This window comes from Mauremys mutica, chromosome 4, assembly GCF_020497125.1.
Source record: "Mauremys mutica isolate MM-2020 ecotype Southern chromosome 4, ASM2049712v1, whole genome shotgun sequence".
Taxonomy (NCBI): Eukaryota; Metazoa; Chordata; order Testudines; family Geoemydidae; genus Mauremys; species Mauremys mutica.
In genome coordinates this window covers 113703955-113726368 of record NC_059075.1, presented here as the reverse complement: position 1 = coordinate 113726368, position 22414 = coordinate 113703955, and the positions used below count along the sequence as shown (strand labels likewise).

General features: G+C 43.7%; 1 protein-coding gene across 1 annotated transcript in view; it reads right to left on the bottom strand.

The window, feature by feature from the left end:
* Positions 1–10325: 10325 nt before the first annotated feature.
* C4H11orf24 (chromosome 4 C11orf24 homolog) overlaps positions 10326–22414 on the bottom strand; it is a 58059-nt gene continuing 45970 nt past the window's right edge. The window contains exons 2-4 of the mRNA XM_045017053.1: positions 21234–21485; positions 13587–13703; positions 10326–12174 (exon numbers count right to left, since the gene is read on the bottom strand). Of these exons, the coding sequence (XP_044872988.1) occupies positions 10985–12174; positions 13587–13703; positions 21234–21390 (1464 nt within the window). The 5' untranslated portion in view covers positions 21391–21485 and the 3' untranslated portion in view covers positions 10326–10984. The remainder of the gene's footprint in view (positions 12175–13586; positions 13704–21233; positions 21486–22414) is intronic.

The window sequence follows — 22414 nt, the reverse complement described above, 5'->3', positions numbered from 1 at the left end:
TGCCAGGGGGCAGCACCCCAAAGACAAGGGGCACTGGGTCCTGGGAGGGACATGGGGGACCAGGGGCAGTGGGACACCAGCCTGCAGAGGGCGCTCCAGAGGCTAGAAATGCTAATTCCCTGAGACGACCAGCAGGAGGTGCTGCAGGGGTGAGTCCCACACCTCGTTACACCCACTAAAAAGATAGGGGCCAAGACACTAAGTTTGCATCTGGATCTAAACTTCCCAAAGTTAAAGGGTGTTTACAGAGCAAGGTGATTAACTCAGGCATCTCTCTAATTGCCTCTATCCTATTCCAGACCGTGCTTCTACTGAAGACTATTACATTACACAGTTTACACTATTGCCTTCCAGTTTCCTGGACAGTTACAAAGCATTTTCTTAGGTCTAGCTCAACTTTTCTGAATGTTTAGCTTGAAGTCATTGCCTTTGGCTTCACACCCTTTAGCTACAAATTTTGACTAGAGTGCTCCCATTCATATCATGAAACTGACCTGTGTGATGGGCTGAGCAGACAGCAATCTTCCCTCATCTGTTAGCAACAGCCATCCTCACCAGGTCTCATCCTCTAGCCTCTTCTCCAGAGCCAGTATCAGCCTTGCTAAGGGTTCCAGGTACAGCCAGTTAAAGGTGGCACATTCAGTTACAATAAGGTATGGAGGTTCCTGAGTTTTTTCCAACCTTAGCTGCCAGGCTTTCAAGTCAACAAGCCCATTGCTACTTTGCTTCCAGATAAACACAGTTACTGGAGCACTGGAACCTCAAGTGCTGTCAGACCTAATGGCTGTCCCGGCTACATATTAATTCTTCTGCTTAAGTCTCTATTGTTTCTTGTGCTGAAAAACACAAATGGAAAGGAATGGAAATGGCAAACAAAGAATGGACCCCCCCCCCGCCCAAATTAGGTAGAGAGCATATTTCCCTTCCAGTCGGTCTTGTAAGGGGGGGAAGGAGGAATAGTTCAGTGGTTTGAGCATTGGCCTACTAAACTCAGGGTTAGAAGTTCAATCCTTGAGGGGGCTGCCTAGGGATCTGGGGCAAAATCAGTACTTTATCCTGCTAGCAAATGCAGAGGACTGGACTCAATGACCTTTCAGGATCCCTTCCAGCTCTATGAGATAGGTACATCTCCATTTTTCTTTTTTTAAAAGAGACAGGATTTACTACATAGTAGAGACTGTTTAAGGTCCAGATCCTTCAAACATTTTTGTGCACAAGATGTTCCATTGAATTCAGCAAGACTGTTGGGGTGAATGAAATTACTCACATTCATACCTGCAGGATGGGAGCTTAAGGATAAGACTCTTCCCACAGGTGCCTACATGGTTTAGGAGCACAAGACCCCTTAGCCATTTTGGAAAATCCCACCCCAAATCAGCAACATGGTAGAGCATCAAGGTTTATGGAATGAGTGAAAGAATTCACTGTTAACAAATCCTCTAACTTGGTTACCAAGCCTGGGCCATTTTATTTAATAGGGGTTGACAATTACTCAGCAGCTTAAACATGAACTTTGCCATATTAGTTTGAACAAGTTTCCCTTCCCCTACTCCCACTTCAGTGATCTGTGCTCCTAACCTTATACACTTTTCTTGGGCTCCTGCCATCACTTGCATATCATTTACATGCACAGGACCCAATCCTGCAATCTTAACCACTCAACTCACATCTTATTGGGACTCCATGTGGGAGGAAAGGGTCCCCCTGCATGGATGAGGGTGCAGGAGCAGAGCCCTTAATTGGTTACTATTTCATCATTCCTTTCTCCCAGCATGCTGGAGTTAAAACATTTAGACATTGTGCATGAAGCACAAAGACAAGCTAATTGTTTTTGTTTTTTAAAATAAGTTGTACATTCCTGGCCAAGTGGTTTTCTTCTTTTTAATTGGGGTCAGCAGGATGTTGGATAAACTCCAGACACCAGCAAAAGATCCTTCATTTAAACATACCTCATAACAAATATAATTCCAGCCAAGGGCTGAGAGGAGGGTCACACTAGGCCAAATGGGAAACCCAAGGTCAGGAACAGACTCCTGCTTCCCAGAACCTCTGGGGCTACAAGTTGCAGGACAGAGGCTGAACAGCATGTTTAGCTATAGCTACACCACAGCACACCCTGCTGGCTCATCTCTGCAGAAGCAGCAAAATTGTTAAAACTATTGTCTCAGCCACAGCAACAGCTCAGTTGACTAAAGAAAAAATGATTTAAAAAAAACCCTAACATTTTTGTTTACTATTTTTTCCAGTGTCAAGAAGAATTTGCTATAGCGTGTTTAAACCAGAGTGAATTTATGACATTATGGCAGAGGACAGCCAGCTGGACTGCATAAGAGCATAGGAATGGCAATATCTGATCAGAGAGATGTGGGTGAGGTCTTTTACTGGATCAACTTCTACTGGTGAGAGAGACAAGCTTAAGATATTACCTCACCCACCTTCTCTCTACAATATCCTGGGACTGACAAAAAGGGGTAAACAGCGACGGCCAAATTTGCAGATGATACAAAACTACTCAAGATAGTTAAGGCCCAGGCAGACTGCGAAGCTACAAAAGGATCTCTCAGAACTAGGTGACTTGGCAACAAAATGGCAGATAAAATTCAATGTTGATAAATGTAAAGTAATGCACATTGGCAAACATAATCCCAACTATACATATAAAATGATGGGGTCTAAATTAGCTTGTACCACTCAAGAAAGATCTTGGAGTCATTGTGGTCATTCAGTTCTCTGAAAAAAACATCCAATGTGCAGCAGCAGTCAAAAAAGCAAACAATGTTGGACATCATTAAGAAAGGGATAAGAAGACAAAACATTGTATTGCCTCTATATAAATATGCAGATGTGGTTGCCCCATCTCAAAAAAGATATATTGGAATTGGAAAAGGTTCAGAAAAGGGCAACAAAAATGATTAGGGGTATGGAACAGCTTCTGTATGAGAGATTAATAAGACAGGGACTTTTCAGCTTGGAAAAGAGATGACTAAGGGGGGATATGATTGAGGTCTATAAAATCATGACTGCTGTGGAGAAAGTAAATAAGGAAGTGTTATTTACGCCTTCTCATAACACAAGAACTAGGGGTCATTAAATGAAATTAATAGGCAGCAGTTTTAAAACAAACAAAAGGAAATATTTCTTCACACAATGCAGTCAAACTGTGGAACTCTCTGCCAGAGGATGTTGTGAAGGCCAAGACTATAACAGGGTTCAAAAAAGAACTAGATAAATTCATGGAGGATAGGTCCATCGATGGCTATTAGCCAGGATGGGCAAGAATGGTGTACCTAGCCTTCATTTGCCAGAGGCTGGGAATGAGCGACAGGGGCTGTATCACTTGATGATTTCCTGTCCTGTTCATTCCTGGGGCACCGGGCATTGGCCACTCTCGGAAGACAGGATACTGGGCTAGATGGACATTGGGTCTGACCCAGTATGGCCATTTTTATATTCTTATGACACGGCTACACCACCACTGCATTACAACATCTGATCAGATCAGTGGTCCAAATAGTCACTATCTTGTTACCATCAGTGGCCTACACTTGATACTCCAGAGGAAAGCGGGGGAACTTTGCAGTAGACAGTTATTAGACTACTAGACTAAATTGTCAAAGATGAGTCCAAGCTAATCTTGAACTTGATAAGCTGATCATCTCAAAAAAAAAATATCTAAATCCCGGTTTTGCTTCTCTTTTTTCCTCCCCCTCATTTAAAGGGAGGAATGCTCTTCATTCTACATCCTGCTGCTTTGTAAGGGTTCATGCCTGAGGTTCTACATATGCTTCCTGCATCCTAGGGCAGCACACAGCAAACTTACTTTTCATTCTAAGAGCTCTCTTCCCCTCCCCCCAGCTTTCCCATGGTTTTCTTTTCATGTCTTCATTGTCTTTTTATTTGCCTTCCCTCCTCCCCTCTGCCATCTGGAATAGGGGGAAGTAGGGGTGTGTATCAGTCAGCTTTCATTGCAACTCTACTGGCAGCAACCACCATTGCAGGCAATTCAGAAGACTGTGGAGGTGGCATCTAGGACTCATCGCTGCCAAATTAAATTCCAGGATGTTACTATTTTTCCATTTAGAAAGATGTTTGGAGACTGGCTAAAGTCAGATATGCGTCAGATGTTCTCTGCTTCCCAGCAGCGGTGTTTCTGGCACTCGTTAGCAGTTCATTTCTCCCAGACAACTTGGTAGGAGCCAGTCACATTGTTCTATTGTGCAATTACTAGAAGTGAGCTTGCAAACAAAATTGTTCAATTCCTCCCTTAATGTCCTTAGCTTGCCACTGGAACAACTTACTTAGGAGGCACAGTCAATTTGCCATTGTTTTAAATCAAGACTGGACGTCCAAGAGATATGCTATAGCTGAAACAGAAGTTATGGGCTCCACGCAGAAATTACCGAATGTTTTGGGCTTTGTGTGCGTGTGCACTTGTGTTTCACAGTAGGTCAGACTAGATCCTCATAATGATCCCTCTAGCCTTAAAAAAAACAAAACCAAAAACTATGAAAACTTTTTGATGGAGACAAGAAGAATAGAAACCAGCAGCATAGGAGTCAGTCACTTGGGAAGTGACTAGTCTGTGCTTCCTGGAAGAGAAATTCCAGCGAACCCAGCATCATGGCAACATATGGTCTATTCAGAGGTGAGCAAGAGGAAAGGTTAGCAATGATTTACATATTAGGATTTTCCATACTGAGATTGAGAAATAGAGCATTGTTAGTACTATTGTAGTACCAAGCGGTATTAGGAATTTGTATTACAGAAGCACAAATCAAGATCAGGGCCCAGTTGTGTTCGGTGCTGCTTATACACATAGTAAGAGAGTCCCTGTCCTGAAAGCTTACAATCTAAACAGACAAGAGAGTACTACCCTCCCCAGATTTCAGATGGGGAATTGAGACACAGAGATTAAGTAACTCACCCAGGGTCACCCGGAGCATGCAACAGTCCAGTGCCTTTACCGCAAGGTGGCCATCCTTCCTCCTCAAGCCACAAATAGATGAGATACCAAATTCAACCTTCTAGGAGCCAAAGAGCAAGCGCACACCCTCTTCAGAGATTCTGACCCAATTAGAAACAGACAAGCCGAGGCACATGGGAGGCCTGATTTATTTGGGCTTTTAATAATTGTAGTTCAGGAAGGACCTTAAGAAAAAACGACCCTTCCTATGGGTGAAAAAACTAGCTGAACAAGAGGACTCAAAGAGCCCTAGTGAAAGGCAGCTCCGCAGGGTGGACAGCAGTGAATATTGGGGTGTACCCTTGGGGCGGGGAAGGTGTTTGTGTTAAGTGTATTGAGAGTTATGATTCAAAGGGAGAAGTGGGCAGTGAGTTGAGGAAGTGATGACTGATAGTAAGGCTTATTAAAAAGAGCAAGTTATGAAGATGGTAGGACAATCCAGGCAGATTTAAGAACACGGTAGGTGAAGTTCACTTTGGATCACTATATAAAACATTACCATCTTGGCCAAAAAATAGCTCACTTGATTGTATGTGCTGATGTGTTTTGAACCTGAAGGATCTGCTGAGGAAAAAGACAAGACGATCACATCACTGGTGCTGATATATCCCCTTTACGCTGCCACAAAGGGACTTGGACTTGCCTTCAGCAGACAGTTAAGGACTCACCCAGCATGGATAATCCATTTTCTATTCTGGCTCCATGACACCCAGTGCACAGAGCAGCCTGGGGTACTTTTAAGTTGTGCCAGGGCCAACATGACCCAGTTACCCCCAGAATCAGGCTGCAGCTGTTGCAAAGAGTCAGTTTTTCTCCCTCTGCCCCCAAGGTGTGCTGAGGGCTACTTTGGCCTCAGAAGTTTGTGGAGGTTTCCTCTGACAGATAACTCAGAACAGCAGACACTCATACAGCAAATCTCCTTCACAGGCATAGAGTCAGAACCGAATACTTTAGCTGACAGAAGTGCGATCACACGACTAGCGGCTCTATAGTACCAAGATAGCTGTAGGAGAGTGAGACAGATTCTTTTCTGGCTGGTGCATCACCACCTCAATTGTTAATGTAGGTCCCTTTGCAGGATCACGGGTCTGTGATGTTGCCCTCCATATGATTTTATGACAATATACTAATGCTGGTGAATATTATGCAACATGAATATGCTTCATGCAAAAGGTTTCTTGTAAGGTATCATTACAAAGCTTATAATCTGAGTGTGGTCATCCTATTTGTATGGATGTATCATTCTTGTATCTGAAACTAGAAATATGAAATATAACTCTGAGGTCCTATTGTAATTATGCAAAGTGTGAGCCATTAATGGTGGTTTGGAATCTTGATGGCTCCCATCAACTAGGACAATTGACTGTAGATGGCTCTGTTTACTTGAAAGCCTTCCTGTGAGTCAAGCCAGGAAGAATGAAGGCTTAGGGTCTCACAGGATGTGTGACCATGTCACCTGGTACTGGAAGCCATCTTTAACCTGGTGCTTTTCCATTTAGAAGGCGGGGTGGGGACCCAGAGAGACAAAAGCTTCCCACTTTGTGCCAAAGCTATAAAAGGTGGGGGGGGGGTGGAACAAAACAAAGGAGGCGACAGTCATGACAAATCCCCTAGCTACCACCTGAGCTGGAACAAGGACTGTACCAGGGAGAAGGATTGGGCCCGGCTAGGAAGGTGTCCAGTCTGTGGAAGAAGCTTATTGGACCATCTCTGAGGGTGAGATTTTAATCTGTATTCAGTTTCCTACTGTATTAGGCTTAGACTTGCGTGTTTTATTTTATTTTGCTTGATAACTTTGTTCTGTCTGTTATTACTTGGAACCACTTAAATCCTACTTTTTATATTTAATAAAATCACTTTTTGCTTATAAATTAACCGTAATTAATTCCTTGGGGATCAAACAGCTGTGCATCTCTATCAGTGTTCTAGAGGGCAGACAATTTATGAGTCTACCCTGTATAAGCTCTATACAGAGTAAAACTGATTTATTTTGGGTTTGGATCCCATTGGGAACTGGGTATCTGGGTGCTAGACAGGAGCACTTCTTAAGCTGGGGGACATGGTTCAGACCCTGGGTCTGTGCTGGAGCAGACTGATGTGTCTGGCTCAACAAGGCAGGGTTCTGAAGTCCCAAGCTGCCAGGGAAAACAGGCTCAGAGGTAGTCTCAGCACATCAGGTGGCAGTCCCAAGGGGGTTTCTATGACCCAACCCGTCACAGGGTCAACCTTTGGCCTGTCTTCAAATTACTCCCTGGGATCCTCCTGTACAACCCCCATAAAGGCAAGAGAGAGAGAGATGCAGGAGTGTAACGCAGACCAAATGTTATCTTCACTGTAGTTGCCAGTGATTCAGTAAGTTTGGTTTAAAAAAAAGTTAGCTGTTGCCCTAGGAGGCAAGTTATCCTGTCTGGCTAATGCATGTATGTTCAAATTGCTTATACAGTGCCTCAAAGAGAGCTAGGTGTTTTACAGATATATAGCAAGACAAAGCTGTGCCCTGGAGAGTTCTCTGCATTGACATGAGACAAAACCTTTATTACTGGTGATAACAGATGATTCAGAAAGAACACAGCTCAACTTTCAGAGGGCCAGGCTGAGATTTTGTATCTTATTTGTAAACTGAGCTAACCTGATATGGAACCACTGACGTACAATCAACATAGCCAAGTGGCACTGGGCAGTTCTAAGTAGGACCACACTTCGTTAAATTATCCATAATGATTCACAAAGATCTCTTCCTTTGTATGTGTTGCTGCAGACAAGTCAGACATGCTGGGGGTGCATTGCAGTATAGTAAAAAAATTTCAGGACAGTAAAGCCAGTTCCAACTCCGGTCTCTTCAACTCTAAATAAACTAAACAAGGTCAGGCCACGTCAGTAGTTGGATGGATAGGAGACCTATGTGGAAAACACAGGGCTGCTGAAACTGCAGAGTGCCTGTGATTAGCACACACTTCACTCTGAGTCAATACCAAGTCTCATGGTGGTGGTTTCTTTCAGCTGTGACGCAAAAGCAGCATTCTGGACTGTGTCCATTAAAAATCCCATAAGACTGTTGAAACAGGGTCATGGCCAAATTCTAGCTCAGGTTTTACATCATACTGATCTTAACGCTCCCTGCATTTTCAGTTTGAAAAAAGTTTTCTTCCCTTCCTCCCTAAAATACACCATTTAAAAATATGTTTATGGCTCATCCCATCCAAAAATCAGTACAGCACTCTTGGTTGTTCACACAAAAGGGCAGTAAATCAATGCCTCATATCATAAAATGGTGTACTGCCCCAGAGAGTGTTGTGTATCCAGTGTTAGTCTTCTTCTGTCAAAACCATCCACAGAAGACCAAGGGATACGGTTAGATGCAAGGTAGCTTTCACTGCAGAAATAAAGGTTTTGCAAACATTTTCTTGATAAACAGAATTAGAGGAGATTGGACAGTCATATTTGACTATATGGAGAACACAGTGAAAATGGATCAGCTCTTAATTTTAAAATTGTTGCCCAATACCAGAAACAAGTGTCATTTGAGGGCGTTAAAGGGCAGCACTGATATTATTTCAAAAGAAACAAGTAGATGTACATCCTGCAGCAAAGAATTTGCTGCCACGGGCAGGGCTGGACTGAGGCAGAGGCACTATAGGCCCATGCAGCGGGCCCTACCTGCAGGAGTCACGATTACATCAGAATCTCAGGTTTCATTTTCAAAATAAATTTCTAGACCTCATGGTTGAAGACTGAAATGTGACTCAAGTCTAATCAATGCTGTGATATCTGCAGGCAGCTTGAAACAATAGCTAAGAGAGAGGGATGAATTGCCCAATGCATCTCAGGGGGATGTTAACAGCAGAACCACTCGGGGAGGAGGACCTTGCCAACACCATTCCAGCAACAGCCTGGAAGTGGTAGGAGGAGAAAAGTTCTGGGTCAGTGCCTGGAGCTGGGAGGAAAGGGAAGGGTGGGTTACAGTTCCTGCCCACCATGAGGAATGGCCATCCAAGTTAAACTATCTCAAAACCCCATACTGAAGAAGAATTATAGGTGTTGGAGGAAATGACGTGTATCCATCTACAAGGCAAACCTGATCTGCATTGGGATTGCACCCATGCAAATGGAGATCATGTTGAGTTTTGTGCCCTACATTGACTTTAAGTGAGCAGCCGGAAAAAACCCTCAAATAACCTGAAATGTGCTCTATTCACTTGGCATGCAGCACATCCAATGCATGTGTGTTTTAATTTCAAACTTATCAGAAGACAGGCAAACCAGTTCAGTTACAAGACATACAGCCCCATCCTCCGAACATTTGCCCAGCAGAAATGGAACTGAAAACAAACCTTTTAGGTTTGAAAAAGCTTAGTTAACTTCACCACCCACCCAATTCACTCTCATTAATCGCACACCTCTGCACTTAGATTCTGGCCACAAAGCCGCAAAATGCCATAAGAAAGGCTGGAAATGCCACAAGAAAAACCTCACTAGAAGCAGGAAATACTAGAAATCTTGCAAGAAAAGGCCTGATCTTGTGGGAAAGTTTCATCCAAATTTTGTGGAGTCAAGAAGTTTGGACGAACAATTACACCAAGCCCAGGCATTCTGAGGTTCGCCTGTCACTAAGCCCTAGAGCATGCGGGAAAGAAACTGATTCTAGTCCAAGGTGGGCTGCCAAAGCTAGTAAAAATGGCAAGCACGTGTTGGTGCAGTTTTCTATTAATGTTAACATTTCACCCAAAGGAGATATTTTAGTCAGCTCAGAACATTCGTGGAGGATCATTATATGTATTTACTGCACCCCCTATGGTCCTGATGTAGGGCACCTCAGGAAGAGGCCAACTGCTTTTCAGAAGGCAGTGAAAAGCAAGACTTCGTGCTTGCCAATATCCCAACCTTGCACTGGTTTTGTGGCTAGGACAATGTGGTGAGCAGATGCTTTCTTTGGCTAGTGGGCAGGAGGCCACACTCCCGTGGGCTGGTTGCAGGATGAGGTACCCAGTTGGAAAAAGACAGCGAGGATCAGATCCAGATTAGCTTTTACCCCAAATCTGAACCGAATGCAAATGTAGACTCCAAGCCTGCACTGAAGTCAATGTGCTCTGTGCAGGTGAACAGGACTGTGCACATATGGCTCATTTGCAGGATCAGGGCCTCAGAGAACGAAGGCCTTATCCTGAAAGATTAGCATTTCTGGTGAGCTGCTCCATGCTACCAATGGGCTTGAGGGCATTCAACCCTATGCATGGGATTGGACCCTAAGCTTGGACTTGTCCTGCTGAGCTAGTTCTATAAGTTGTGAAGAAATACCAGCTTGCTTGCAAGATGTGTTTTGGGGCAGGATGGGGAGAGGAATATAGACAAATACAACATTGCATGCCCTCCAGGTCCCCTTTTATTGAGTGAATACAAAAATAAGATCATATAGGTGCACAAACACAATGATCTGCACCTTGGGAAGAACCGTCTTAAATCAGCAGTAAGCAGAGTGTTAATAGCATCTTGTAAATCGTTCTCTTTACAGGCAGGAAGCTTCCTGAAACATGATGCTCACTTGATTAAAAACTCCCCAACACAGACAGTAATACTTAGCACTTCTCATCCTGTGAGCCCAAAGTGCTTCATAGAAGATGGGCGAGCATCATCAGCATCATCCCCATTTTACAAATGGGAATGTGTGTGAAATTAACAAAACTCAAGGAACTTAAATCAAATGTAAACACAGAGCTTAGGAAGCACATACCATTCTTAGAGGGCGATGGCTCACCCTGGTAGCTTCATTTTGCAATGCAAAAATCATTGGCAGAAGCACGGTTGGAAGAGTTCTAGAAATGACTACCGCTCTTATGGCAACCTGTTACAGTTGATAAAAAATAAAAATTTATATAGTACATGGCATTTCTCCTAAATTGCACCAGAAGTAATTTGGAAGCACTTTCAGTTTGTCTTATATGCAAACAGGGGAAGAACAAGCCACAGGCTTTCCATCTCCTCGATACATATTTAAGCCTCTCTCGGCACCCCTGCTCCTGCCTGTCACATTTCTGAGTCCGCATACATTCCATTGATTAAGTAGTCCACTTGTGTATAGTCCTTTTTCTTGTAGCTTTCATAGGCCTGCATGGCAAATAGAACTAAGACTGTTATGAAAAATATGATCCCAAATAGAAGTACTGCCAGGAGTGAACTGGTGTCCACCAAGTACTGAGTCAGAGGCCCAGTGGCAATCAGCAGATTGTCATAGTCTGTGTTTTGCTCATCTCTGCCAAAGCCCAAGGCTGTTGTTTTGGGTGCATTTGTTGGACCCGTGGTGGTAAGCTTAGTCAAGAAAGTACTATATGTTGTTGTTGTCGTCGTCGTCACCCCAGGCCCAATGGTGGCCTTTGTTGATGGCCGGTTAGTTGCTGAAGTCTTTGTTTGGACTGGGATAGTAGGAGATGGCTTAGCTGTGATATTCTGGGGCCTTTCCACTGTAGTTGTCAGGGGCTCAAGAGTTGAAGTAGCTTTGATTGTTGGCACTGTCGGACTGGCACTCTTTGAAGACGGACTGGTGACTGCAGAATCTGGGGAATGTGTTTTCAACTCCTGTAGGCTGTCGGTGGTTGCCGCTACAGATAAACTTGTTGTCAATGGGCCAACCCCTACAGTAATAACTGTGCTAGGGATGGGAGTGCTGTGTGTGGCAATGGTTGCATTGTGATACTCTGTTGTTTGGGACATTGCAGTCCTCACTTTCAATTCAGGAGTAGCAATAGTAGTTTGAGACAAGGGTGCTGGTGCCTTTGTAGTTCCTGAAGTGAACACCTTATTACTTGTCTTTTCAAAGATGGCTGTGGTCATGGAGCTAGAAGTATCGTTATTTGAAGTGAGAGAAGAGGCAGCTGGAGATGTGGTGCTGGTAGGGATAGTGGGATTAGCTGTCAGAACCCCAAGCATCTCTGCAGTTTCATTACCTCTGGCTGATGGAGTAGTTGTACTTATCTCACCTGGGGTTCCCTTGGTGGATTGGGTGGTTGTGGCTTTAGTGGTGGTGGTGGTTGTGGCTATAGTTGTAATTACTGCTGGTGAGGTCGTTCTGGTACCTGTCATTACAGTCCTTACTTGAGCTGATGGTGAAGGTGGTACCATTGCTCGACTCTCTGTCTGGTTCTCTTGGCTTGCGTTATATTCTACTTGCCTGCTGGTTCGGCCAAGTCGCTGTGCTTCTCTTTTCCTAAGGACAAGCTCTTTGAAAACAAAAACAAAAAAGTTCAAAAACCAATGGGCCTAATTCTGATCTCATTCACACTGAAGTAAGTCAGGAGTATCTCCTGAAGCAGATGGTGTGCAGCTTACTTCAATGGAGTTATGCCCTATTTCAGGGGTTCTCAAACAGGGGGTCACAAGGTTATTATGTGGGGGTCACAAACTGTCAGTCTCCACCCCAAAACCCATTTCATCTCCAGCATTTATAATATAGTGTTAAATATAAAAAAAATATATATGTTTTTAATTTGCAAGGGGGGGGTCAGACTCATAGGTTTGCTGTGTGAAAGGGGTCACCAATACAAAAGTCTGAGAACCACTGCACTATTTACTCCAATGTAAATAAGATCACAGTCAAACCTAGCATATCCTCTATTATTTGCGTAAAGCCCTCTCATAAGCTGAACCCTTTCCTGGGTTACTCTCTATGCCGGGCACCTCTGTCATTTGTCTCTCCAGGACTGGAACCCTCTGAATTGCTCAAAGGAAGGGTAACACTTCACCTCTCAAACTGGTTCTTAAAAGCAGAGCAGCAGTACCCTTCACTCTGACCTGACCAGTGACAGAAGCCAAAGGCCTGTGCTCTTGCACGTTAAAAGGCACCATTCACGGCCTTTATTTAGGCCCATAATTTTACCCCTCTTAAAACTTTTTGAAAATTTCCCCTTAAATACATAAGGCGCCTCCGCTGATGATCAAGCTTTTAGTAGCACGAATCCCATAAGCATTAAAAGAGCTAAGCTGTTAAATCCTCAAGCAACCTTTCACAACACAAAATGAACAATGGATGAGCTCGTGGGAGTGTTTTTTTTTTTTAAACTTGTCTACAGAAGAATTTTTAAACACGTTTCAAGATTGGTTCCTCAGTTGCCAACGAGCTTCATTTCGTTATGGTGTCACTTTTAATTAAAATTGAAGCCCCTGCTGTTGTAAAACCATGGCTAGCAATTGCTGCTAATGCCTTTCTGATTACCCACGCAGCCTGCCGCTTCTGGCATGACATCCTGGCAGTCAAAGGAAATCCAATCCCAAGATGGCCTCCTTTCAGGGTTTTTGTTTGTTTGTTTTAAGTCCTTCTGGTTGGGTCTTCCAAAAGGACAGAGTTTAGGGTGCGACAGGTGTGCCTAGTGAGTCCTTTCACAGGGACAGGCTACAAATCATGTTTCTTTAAAAACCATACCATGTTCTTTCAATATTACAACTACCAGAAGAGACAATGGGACAAATCTTCCAATAGACAGATTCTAAAGTACAAACATATCCTGTGCTCCCTATTCTCAGCCAGAGGTGCAGCAAAGCGCTGAGTGTACGGTATTTAGTATGATGCAATCTTTTTATCTTAAAGGTGACTGCACTATCTGGTTTTACCAGGAGCCCTGCAGTGTAGAATTACCTCCAAGTAGATCTTTAATGTCCTGAGCGCTGGCATTCTGACACACATACAGATGGCGACAGTGTAAAAGGACACAGCAATTCTGATAGAACACTGACCAGTTGCAGTAACGATTACCTAAAACACAAGACAAGGGGTTACATAAATGGAAGGAAGTCCTGATTTTAAAAAAAATCAGACCCAGTGTGGTCCTGGGATTTTACCGTTAGCAAAGCTATTTAAAAAAATAAAATCTCACTGTGCCATGAGTTTTCCTTTACACAGAACAGAAAAATGGACCCAAATGTGCTATATGCAATGCTCTCTACTTTGTGGTTTCAATTCCAAGTTAACTTGAATGTTCTACAAACTTGATAACAAGAACCTCTGTTATGAAACCCATAACAATCAGCGTTCCAGCAGGATCACATTCAGACTTGGTCCAAATGGCTGGGATTCCAGTGAAACCAATGGAGCTGCACCAGGTGTGAATTTGGCCCAGGTAGGTCAGTTCACAGAGCTCCTCACTTGAGTCCACTGGAACCAAATATATCCCCTTGAGTAGCCCAACAGCACTGCTCCTGGCCAACTAAGAAAAGCATTAGAGGAGTCCAACCTGACCTTATCTGCTGGAAAGTCACATCATGACTAAATTCTTACCCCTTTTAAGACAGTGCTGAGAGAGAGAGAGCGTGAGCGCTCTCGTTACTGGTGTCCTTCCCCCACACCACAAACTAATGCACTCTGGGGTGTGAAATCCCAGAGTCTGAAGTGATAGTGACAGTAACCCTAAGAGTATGTCTACACTGCAATAAAAGTCCCACAGCATAACTGTGCCTGGCCAGGCTCAAGCTGGAGTCCAGGCTCAGACTCCCTGAGGGGACAGGACCTCAGAGCGCAGGTTCCAGCTTGAGTCCGAATATCTACATTGCATGTTTTAGCCCCACAGTCCAACCCCAGATCAGCTGACCCAGGCTCTGAGACTTGGTGCCACAGGTTTTAACTGAAGTGTAGAATGTACCTTAAGAGCCTATCAATGCCCACTGGCAAAGGATTCACTGCCATGTAAGAGGAACTCCTATCAGGCCTGAAACTCTCTACACCTAACACATGGCCATCATATTTACCTATAAAAAAATGTGTAAGATATCAAAGGAAAGCCGGTGACATACTGGCCATTAATATCACTGTGAAATGTATATATCAACAAAGAATTATGGATACTTACTAATGATATGCTTTAAAGTCTGCAACCAACTAAAGGGAGAAACGGATTTCCTTTCAGAAAGAGGGAGGACTAGTTATCTCCCTGTCTCTAATGCAAATTGAGCGTGGCAATGCCAGAGGAAATGGACAGTTCACTTGCATTGGAGATAAACAGGAGAGCAAATTAACATGAAGATATGGAATCACAGGAAGACACAGGTTCATCCTGACTCTAGTGGCAAAGACACTTTGGGGAAAATAGGGAGAAGCAAGAAAACATTTTGTTATTCCAATGAGAGGACAAAGTTCAACGCTATTAGCGTTCTGCGAATGGGGTGGGTGACGCTGAAAGGTTTCTTTAGGTAAAAAGCTTCTCTTAGACAAGGATTGTAACCCCTTGAATTAAGTTTTAGTCTCCAGAAAGTGTGATTATACTTTTATTTGTAACCATTTTCTTCTTTCTATTATCTCTGTTTAGTATCACTTACAGAACAGATTAATAAAATTATTCTTGTTTTATCATAAATTCATCTCAGTGTTATTATATTAGATGGAGGTGTGCACCCTCAGCTGAGCCAAGTGTGTACTCTGTCTTTTCTGAGACAGCAGGCTTGGTATTTCTGCCAGCATCCAGCGACGGGCTGGATGCTGCATGGAGATGCTTTTGGAGGGTCCAGGAACTGAAATACATGAAGTAAGGCAAAGTGAGGACTGGCAGAGTGTTAAGGAGTTTGTTTGGCTGGGAGCTGTAACACATTATATCAAAAGAAGAATTTGTTGGTGCTAAGGCAGAAGGGTAAGAGTGTGATTTACAGTTTTGGACTCCTAAGAGAGTGTCAGTGACATTACGAAAATATAGTCAAGTGAACATGAGAGGAGATTGTACTGGATGGCTGGCCAGAAAATGGGGAGTGCTTGGAACAAAGTCACGAGGGACCAGTCAGGCAGTGTCCAATTGGTCAGTCAGAAGCCAATTACAGTGTACTCATTACTCCTGACAGAATTCTGCACATATGGCCTGCATTTTTCTGTGCTCTCCCCAGCTCAGAAAAAAAACACAAAGTCTGCCAGGGGACACGCACCTCTTCCCCAGCAGCACATCTGTTCCAGTGTGCCTGGAGCAGCCTCAGAGACGGGATGGGGAAGCTGGGTGGGCATGCCTGATCACCGTGGCGGGAGGGGGGGGTAGGGGGAGCTGGGCTGGGCATATGTGTGTGTGTGTGTGCCAACAAGCGAGAGGGAGAGTGCGCGCCTCTGTCCCTCTCACTTGCTACTGCAGCTCGCTGGCATGGACGGGTAGGGCTTTTTATTATGCACGAGGCAGACTAGAGGCAGAAATGTAGCACCCTGCCCGAGTTAACTGATCTCATTCTCTGAGGCAGAAATGTAGCAGCCTGTCTATGTAGTAACACTGTTAATGTTCCTATTGTTAGTTAACGGTTTCTATTCTCAGTCAATTCCCCCAGGAGCATAAAACCGGTGAAAGTTAAGGCCCCTGCATTGCCAGAGTGATGTAAAGAAACCTTATTATAAATGACAGTAAGAGAATCCTCAGCTAGGAAGGTCTGTGCGCTTTCTCACTTTTTCCTGTGCCAAAGTGACACAATGGGGTTAGACTACAGCTCAGGATTTATTTAAAAAAAAACAACACACACCACAAAGAGAGCAAATAAAACATTTGCCAAGCAGTCAATAAAATGTTGGGACAATCAGAACCAAGCACTTCCCAAAGTACCTAGCCAGGTCCAGGACAACTATTAGAAAACTGTATGACTTTCATGTGTGAAAGTCTGAGCAATTTAAAATGACACTTTTTAAAAATTATTTGCTGTTTGGTGTTCTGTAATGTAATCTAAATGAAAATCCAGGATTACAACTGGAATGCAGGTTATTAGTTACCAAGTGTTTGTAACTTAACGTTCATGTGTTTAGGAAATGCTGAGTAGTTTATTGTGACTTTTTTCTGTATTGTAGTTTAAACTAGTTACCAAAACAATTGAAACTGGTATGACTATATTGCATTATTTTGACAAATATGCAGAATTTTGAATTTTTTTGGCACAAAATCCAGTCAGGAGTAACTCATACATACTGCTATACGGAGTGATTCACCTTCATACGCTCTTAAAAACATTAAGTGTGAACAGGGGGAAGAGCAATCATATGCTGCATGTAGTGTGTTTTTTGTTTAAAGTTATCTCCAAAGCCACTGGTCCTCACCAAGGATTAAGACCGTGGCAAGCTTGAAATTATAAAAATAAGCCATTTATGTTACCTGAGAACAAAAAAGCATCTAGAAAATTTCTTAACTTGTGGGGAGGGTGAATAAAAGCCTTTACATTCTTTGGCAGCTCAGAAAACAGCTCAGTGGAATTTCACTGAGTTGCCTGGAGGTTGGGGCATTCAGCATTTCTCAGAGTCAGGCCCTTACAACTCTAAGCCCTGCTTGGGCCAGAAATGACATCTTCAATTCAGTTGTATAGGACAGAACACACCCCAGTGCATGGCAAATTATAACCAAATTGCATGCATCAGGACACAAGCTGTTCGTGGCACGGGTTAGGAAGGAATTTTTCACCCTATACATTATGTGCACAATTGGTCAGGTGTGTAAGTTTCCCAGTCCTACCCTATCACCTGCCTTTGAAGCACCACAGAATACCAGGCTAACTGGACTGAACCGGTATCACAAATCCTGTAATACCTGTGTTTGGGGGAGGAAAAAGCCCCAAATAGAAAATATGTTGTTGGGTATCTTGTCTGTATACTCAATTAGTCAGTTACTTGAAATAAAAAAAAAAAAAAGAGAAAAGAAAAAAAGAAGGATGCTCAAAGATATTTTAAAGGGAATTGTGCAGGGGCAGGACCCAAGATCTGGCCCTCCACAGGACGGACCTTTTTTTTTTTTAAAAAACATTATATTAAAAAAAAAATTCAGCCTCTTAGACAAGGGACAGAACTATGAAGATCTCTGCAGACAAGCAGGAACAAAGCCCGCAGGTGTGCAATGTGTGCTGAGAGCAAGGATGCTGGCTTGTGTGGACATGCTACGCTGTCCCTCCATTCTCTTGTACTGGGCAGAATGTCCCATAATTACGACACATTAGCTCCGTTCTTCTGAGCTAGCTGGGGATTGAAATTCTCTGAAATCCTATGCTCCAAAACACAAATATTCCCTGTTTCAGCCTCAAGCTGGATAAAAAACCCTCCAGAACTGTGCAACATACACAAGTCAATCCCCTCCCAATACCAATCCTTCCCACCAGAGTCATTGGTTTTGCTTGTCCAGTACCTGGGAATTCCAGGCCTCAGTCTCCTTGCCAAAAGACGACAGATTTCTCCATCATTATTTCCATCATGGTAGCATCGCAAGGCATTAGCCTAAACCCCTTGTGCTAGGCAGTGTACAAGCATATAACAGACTGTCCCTGCCCCAAAGAGTTTACAGTCCAGTGGCAACTCTTCCCCAATGAAGATGCAGTTGTATTGGTTTAAAGTGCTTGATCAGTATAGTTTATTCCCATATGGGAAGGAGAATAAGCTATACTAGTATAAACCACTTTCATACCAGTCTAACTGATTCCACACTAGGGCTTACAACAACAGAACTATATAGGTAAAAGAAAATCACCCCTGAACTGGCATAGTTATAGTGGTATAGCTTTTCTAGTTTAGACCAGGCCTAACAATACAGACTGATACCTTCATGCTGCTAAAATCTCATGCTTTGGGGATTAAGTAGGGGACAGGAAAGGAATCCACCCCCTCCTCCAATGTATTTTGGATTTGGGGTTTTTGGTCTTCCTCTGAAGCATCAGAGATGGCCACAGCTGGAGATGAGACACACTGGGCGAAGCGGGGCGGTGCTTTAAGATGGTACTGAGAATGCTCAGGATCTAATTGATCGCTATTTTCGGGGTTAGAATGGAATTTCTCCTGTCAGACTAGCGGTGACCAGAGTTTTTTTCCCCCCATCTTCCTCTGCAGCATGTGAGTGAGGGTGACTTACCAGAATTATCTAGGTCTCTCTCACTAAATCAATTCCCTGCCATTAGAGGGGCCTCGGGCACTAGTGTGCCTTGGCCCCTCCTATTCTCTGCCTGTGACACACAATCGTTTAATCTTTGGAGGGCTGTAACACTTCGGGCCTAATTTTAGTTGTTGGGGTTGGTGGGGAGGTGGGTTGCTGGCCTGTGATATACAGGAGATCAGTCTAGATGATCAGGTAGTCCCTTCTGGCGTTAAACTCTATGACCTTGTGCTCCCCTCATCCATTTGTAACAACAAGATATCGGGGGGAGTAAAAAAATAAAAATAAATTTAAATTGGGGGAGGGTAGAAGCATAGAACAAAAAGATATATTTTTGGATATGTAGCTCTAGTAATGTCCTTAAAAATAACCGGTGAAAAGGAAGGGGGATTCATTCCTTTCTTTCCAGATCATCCACACTAGGGCACACCATCCATCCTGCATCTACCATGACCAGAGTCAAACTGTGCCAGTCTTGTATGAGATACCAAACCAGCACATCTCTGATGGCACCATTGGTTTCTACAAAATTTGACAGATTAACCTTTCCCCAAAGCTCTGATTCAAAAAAAGCATTTAAAAAAAAACACATGAAAGTACTGCAAACGCCAAGCATTCAAAAATCAGAAAGGCCCCCCAAAATCAAGAGACCGGGCTTTAAAAAAAAAATAAATCATGTTTTCAAAAATAAAGAGATCCAGAATTTAGTATTTTCCTTACAATTCACATTTGCCAGCTTTTCTCCGCAGCCATGAGGGACAAACATTTCTTTAAATGAAATTGGGATTCTCATATAATCACAGGACTCCAGGAGCAACAGGTGCTCTGTAAATCAATAAAATCAGCATGTAGGTGCAGTGTGTCCCCAGGTTGACAGCTAGAAGGGCAGAGGCCAAATTTTTCCAACTTTAGGGCTTAAGTTCAGGATCTTGTAAGTGGTTGCTCTTAGTGCCATAGCGCCTCCTGGTGTTAGGGTGTTGCAGGGACTTGGCCTCTAGAACCTCCCACCTAGCCCAGCCAGTGGCTACTTCCTGGGCCCTGTGATGTTCTGTCTCTGTCCAAATCTTCTATGGTCTGGTCTGGCATCTAGCCAGGTCCATTAGAAGTTCAGTCCCCTTGCAGTTGGACATTTGGTTTCCCTGGAAGTTCAAATAAATATCCAAACTAACAGTTCCTCTGCCCCCCTTTAGCGACACTGAAGTTCTCTGCTTCTTGGCCCCTACTCCTGGGCCCTGCAGAGCTTCTCCTATGTGGCTTCTTCCCAGCAGGTTTTCCCCCACTCCCCAGGAACTCCAACAGCTTCCATCAGGGATTTCCTTACAGGCCCTCTCTCAGTTCTTCTCTCCTCACCCCCTAAACATGAGCCTGACCTGCTTCCTGTGTGTCTTCTCCAGCCTATCTTGCCCAAACCCTTCCCAGAGACAGAAATCTCTTAGCTCCCCTCTAGACTGAGTTCACAGTAGTTGGCCTCTCTCTCATACCCTGCAATTGGGGTCACTCATCAAGTCTCCATCATTCTCAGGTGGGGGATAGTTGTCTAGTCACACGCAAGGCTGAGCCCAGCTTGCTGGAAAAGGCCAGCCAGCCTGTGACATGCCTAAATAAATGGCCTGATTTTCAGATTTACCTGACACCCCTGAGAGAGGGAATGGGGGGGGGGGGGGAGGAGAGAAGAGTCAAGCTACATACAGCATTTAGATACCCATATTTGCAAATTTCTGGACATAAAATGCATTTTCATGTTCCCCAAGGGCCCAACACCCCAGGGAATCCACGGGTTACGGAAGCTGAACTAGACTTTCTCAGGAACACATGAATCTCTCACACGCTGCAGCACTGCTCTGATACTTTACAAAGATCAAAATTTTCAAAGGTGATTTTTTGGGCCCAAATGGAGACACCTCAAAAGGGATTGATCAGAAAATGCTGAGCACCCATCCTCTGAAAACCAAGGCCCTTTATGGCATCTCAAGTTATGTACCCAAAAATATCACTAGTCAGTCACTTTAAATTGTCAATTCTCATCCAAGCTAGTGCAGGGTTAAGCAACTAGCTTCTTTCAAGACAGAAAACATGCAAGTGCGAATATCAGTGAGCAAAGATTGCTCAACCAGCACAGCTGTCTGCTGTAGCAATGTTCGCTTACAAACATGTGGCTGCATGGTACGTTGATAGAGTTAAGTGACCTCACACCAGTCACACGCACACTATCAGCACACACGCACACTGCTTCTTATGGAAGCTAGAAAGGCCCTGGGAAATGGCTGCTCTGTTTTCAATTTAAAACAAAGCTGTCAAATTATTGAGCCACCACAGAACTGCACACAGAAGCCATAATTATAAATGCCTGTAAACAAATGGAGTAAAAAAGAGAAATGGGGGGGGGGGGGGGGAGAGCCCTTTAAGAACATGGAAAAGGAAGACCAGCTCACCTGAAGGTGATATGCCTCTACAAGTGCGTCTGCAATGCTTTTCACTGCTCAGCCGGTTTATTCGTATCACCCGAGCGCCTCTCTCCTTTAAGGTGGAAATTCTGTTTTCAGATATGCACAGGGAAATCAACAGGAAAAATACAACAGCAGTCCACATCTTGAAGGCTGGCCTTGGAATCACGCTATTCTTCCCTAGAGCCTGTTGTGCAGGAGAATCATTTGCCAATTACCTTCAGGTCCTAAGCGACATATCTGTCAAACAGAAATATTAAAAAAAATATATAGATAGATCAAGAGGGTACATTAAAGATTTAAATCGTTCTGAACTCCTTTTCATCTGTAGATCTCACAGCACTTTACAAAGGAAGGCAAGCATCATTATCTCCATTACACAGATAAAGAAACAGGCAGACAGAGAACGTAAGAAGTGACTTGCCCAAGGTCATAAAGGTCAGTGGAAGAGAGAGGACTAGAATTCTGATCTCCTTAGTCCAGCACTTTCCACACTGGATCATGCTGAAAACCGCAGGAGACAGAAGCTGCAGCTCCTAGCTCATAGTTTAGGAACTAAGTTTCCAAAGGTCCCAAGTCAAGAAGTTTTAAGGCCCACACATGCAAAACGTATGCTCCACACGGACATGAAAGAGCTATTGAAAATGCGGCAAATTCCTCCCTATGTCATTTTGATCATGTCTGGGGGAGCTTGTCTAACCACTGTTGAAGCAGGTCATGCAGAGACTGGAATAGCACAGTGGTTTCAATCACAAACCACATGAAAAAGGTGATGAGATGAAAACATGTGAACTAATTCCAGCAGATGTATCAAGATGTTAACTGATATCCCAAACCAACATCAAACCCATGGAAGCAGGCTAATCCAGGTACAAAGCTGCACATTGCTAAATTGTGGCTTTATAGTCAGACAGGCTGGCGAGCAGTGTTCAAAATAGTGAAATTAAAAGAAAAACATGTTACACACATAGCAAGGAGGCTGAGCTCCACAGTTCAGGTCAGCTGTCAGAACCCACCCAAAGTTTAAACCCATCCTTCCAAATAACCCATAGCTTATTTGGAAGGATAACTGCACATAGCCTCAAGTTTCTATCAGTTTGCCGTGTTTGTAATGGGAGGACAACATTTACGCTTTACAGGCCCACATCAAGCAAGATGAGTGGGTGTCT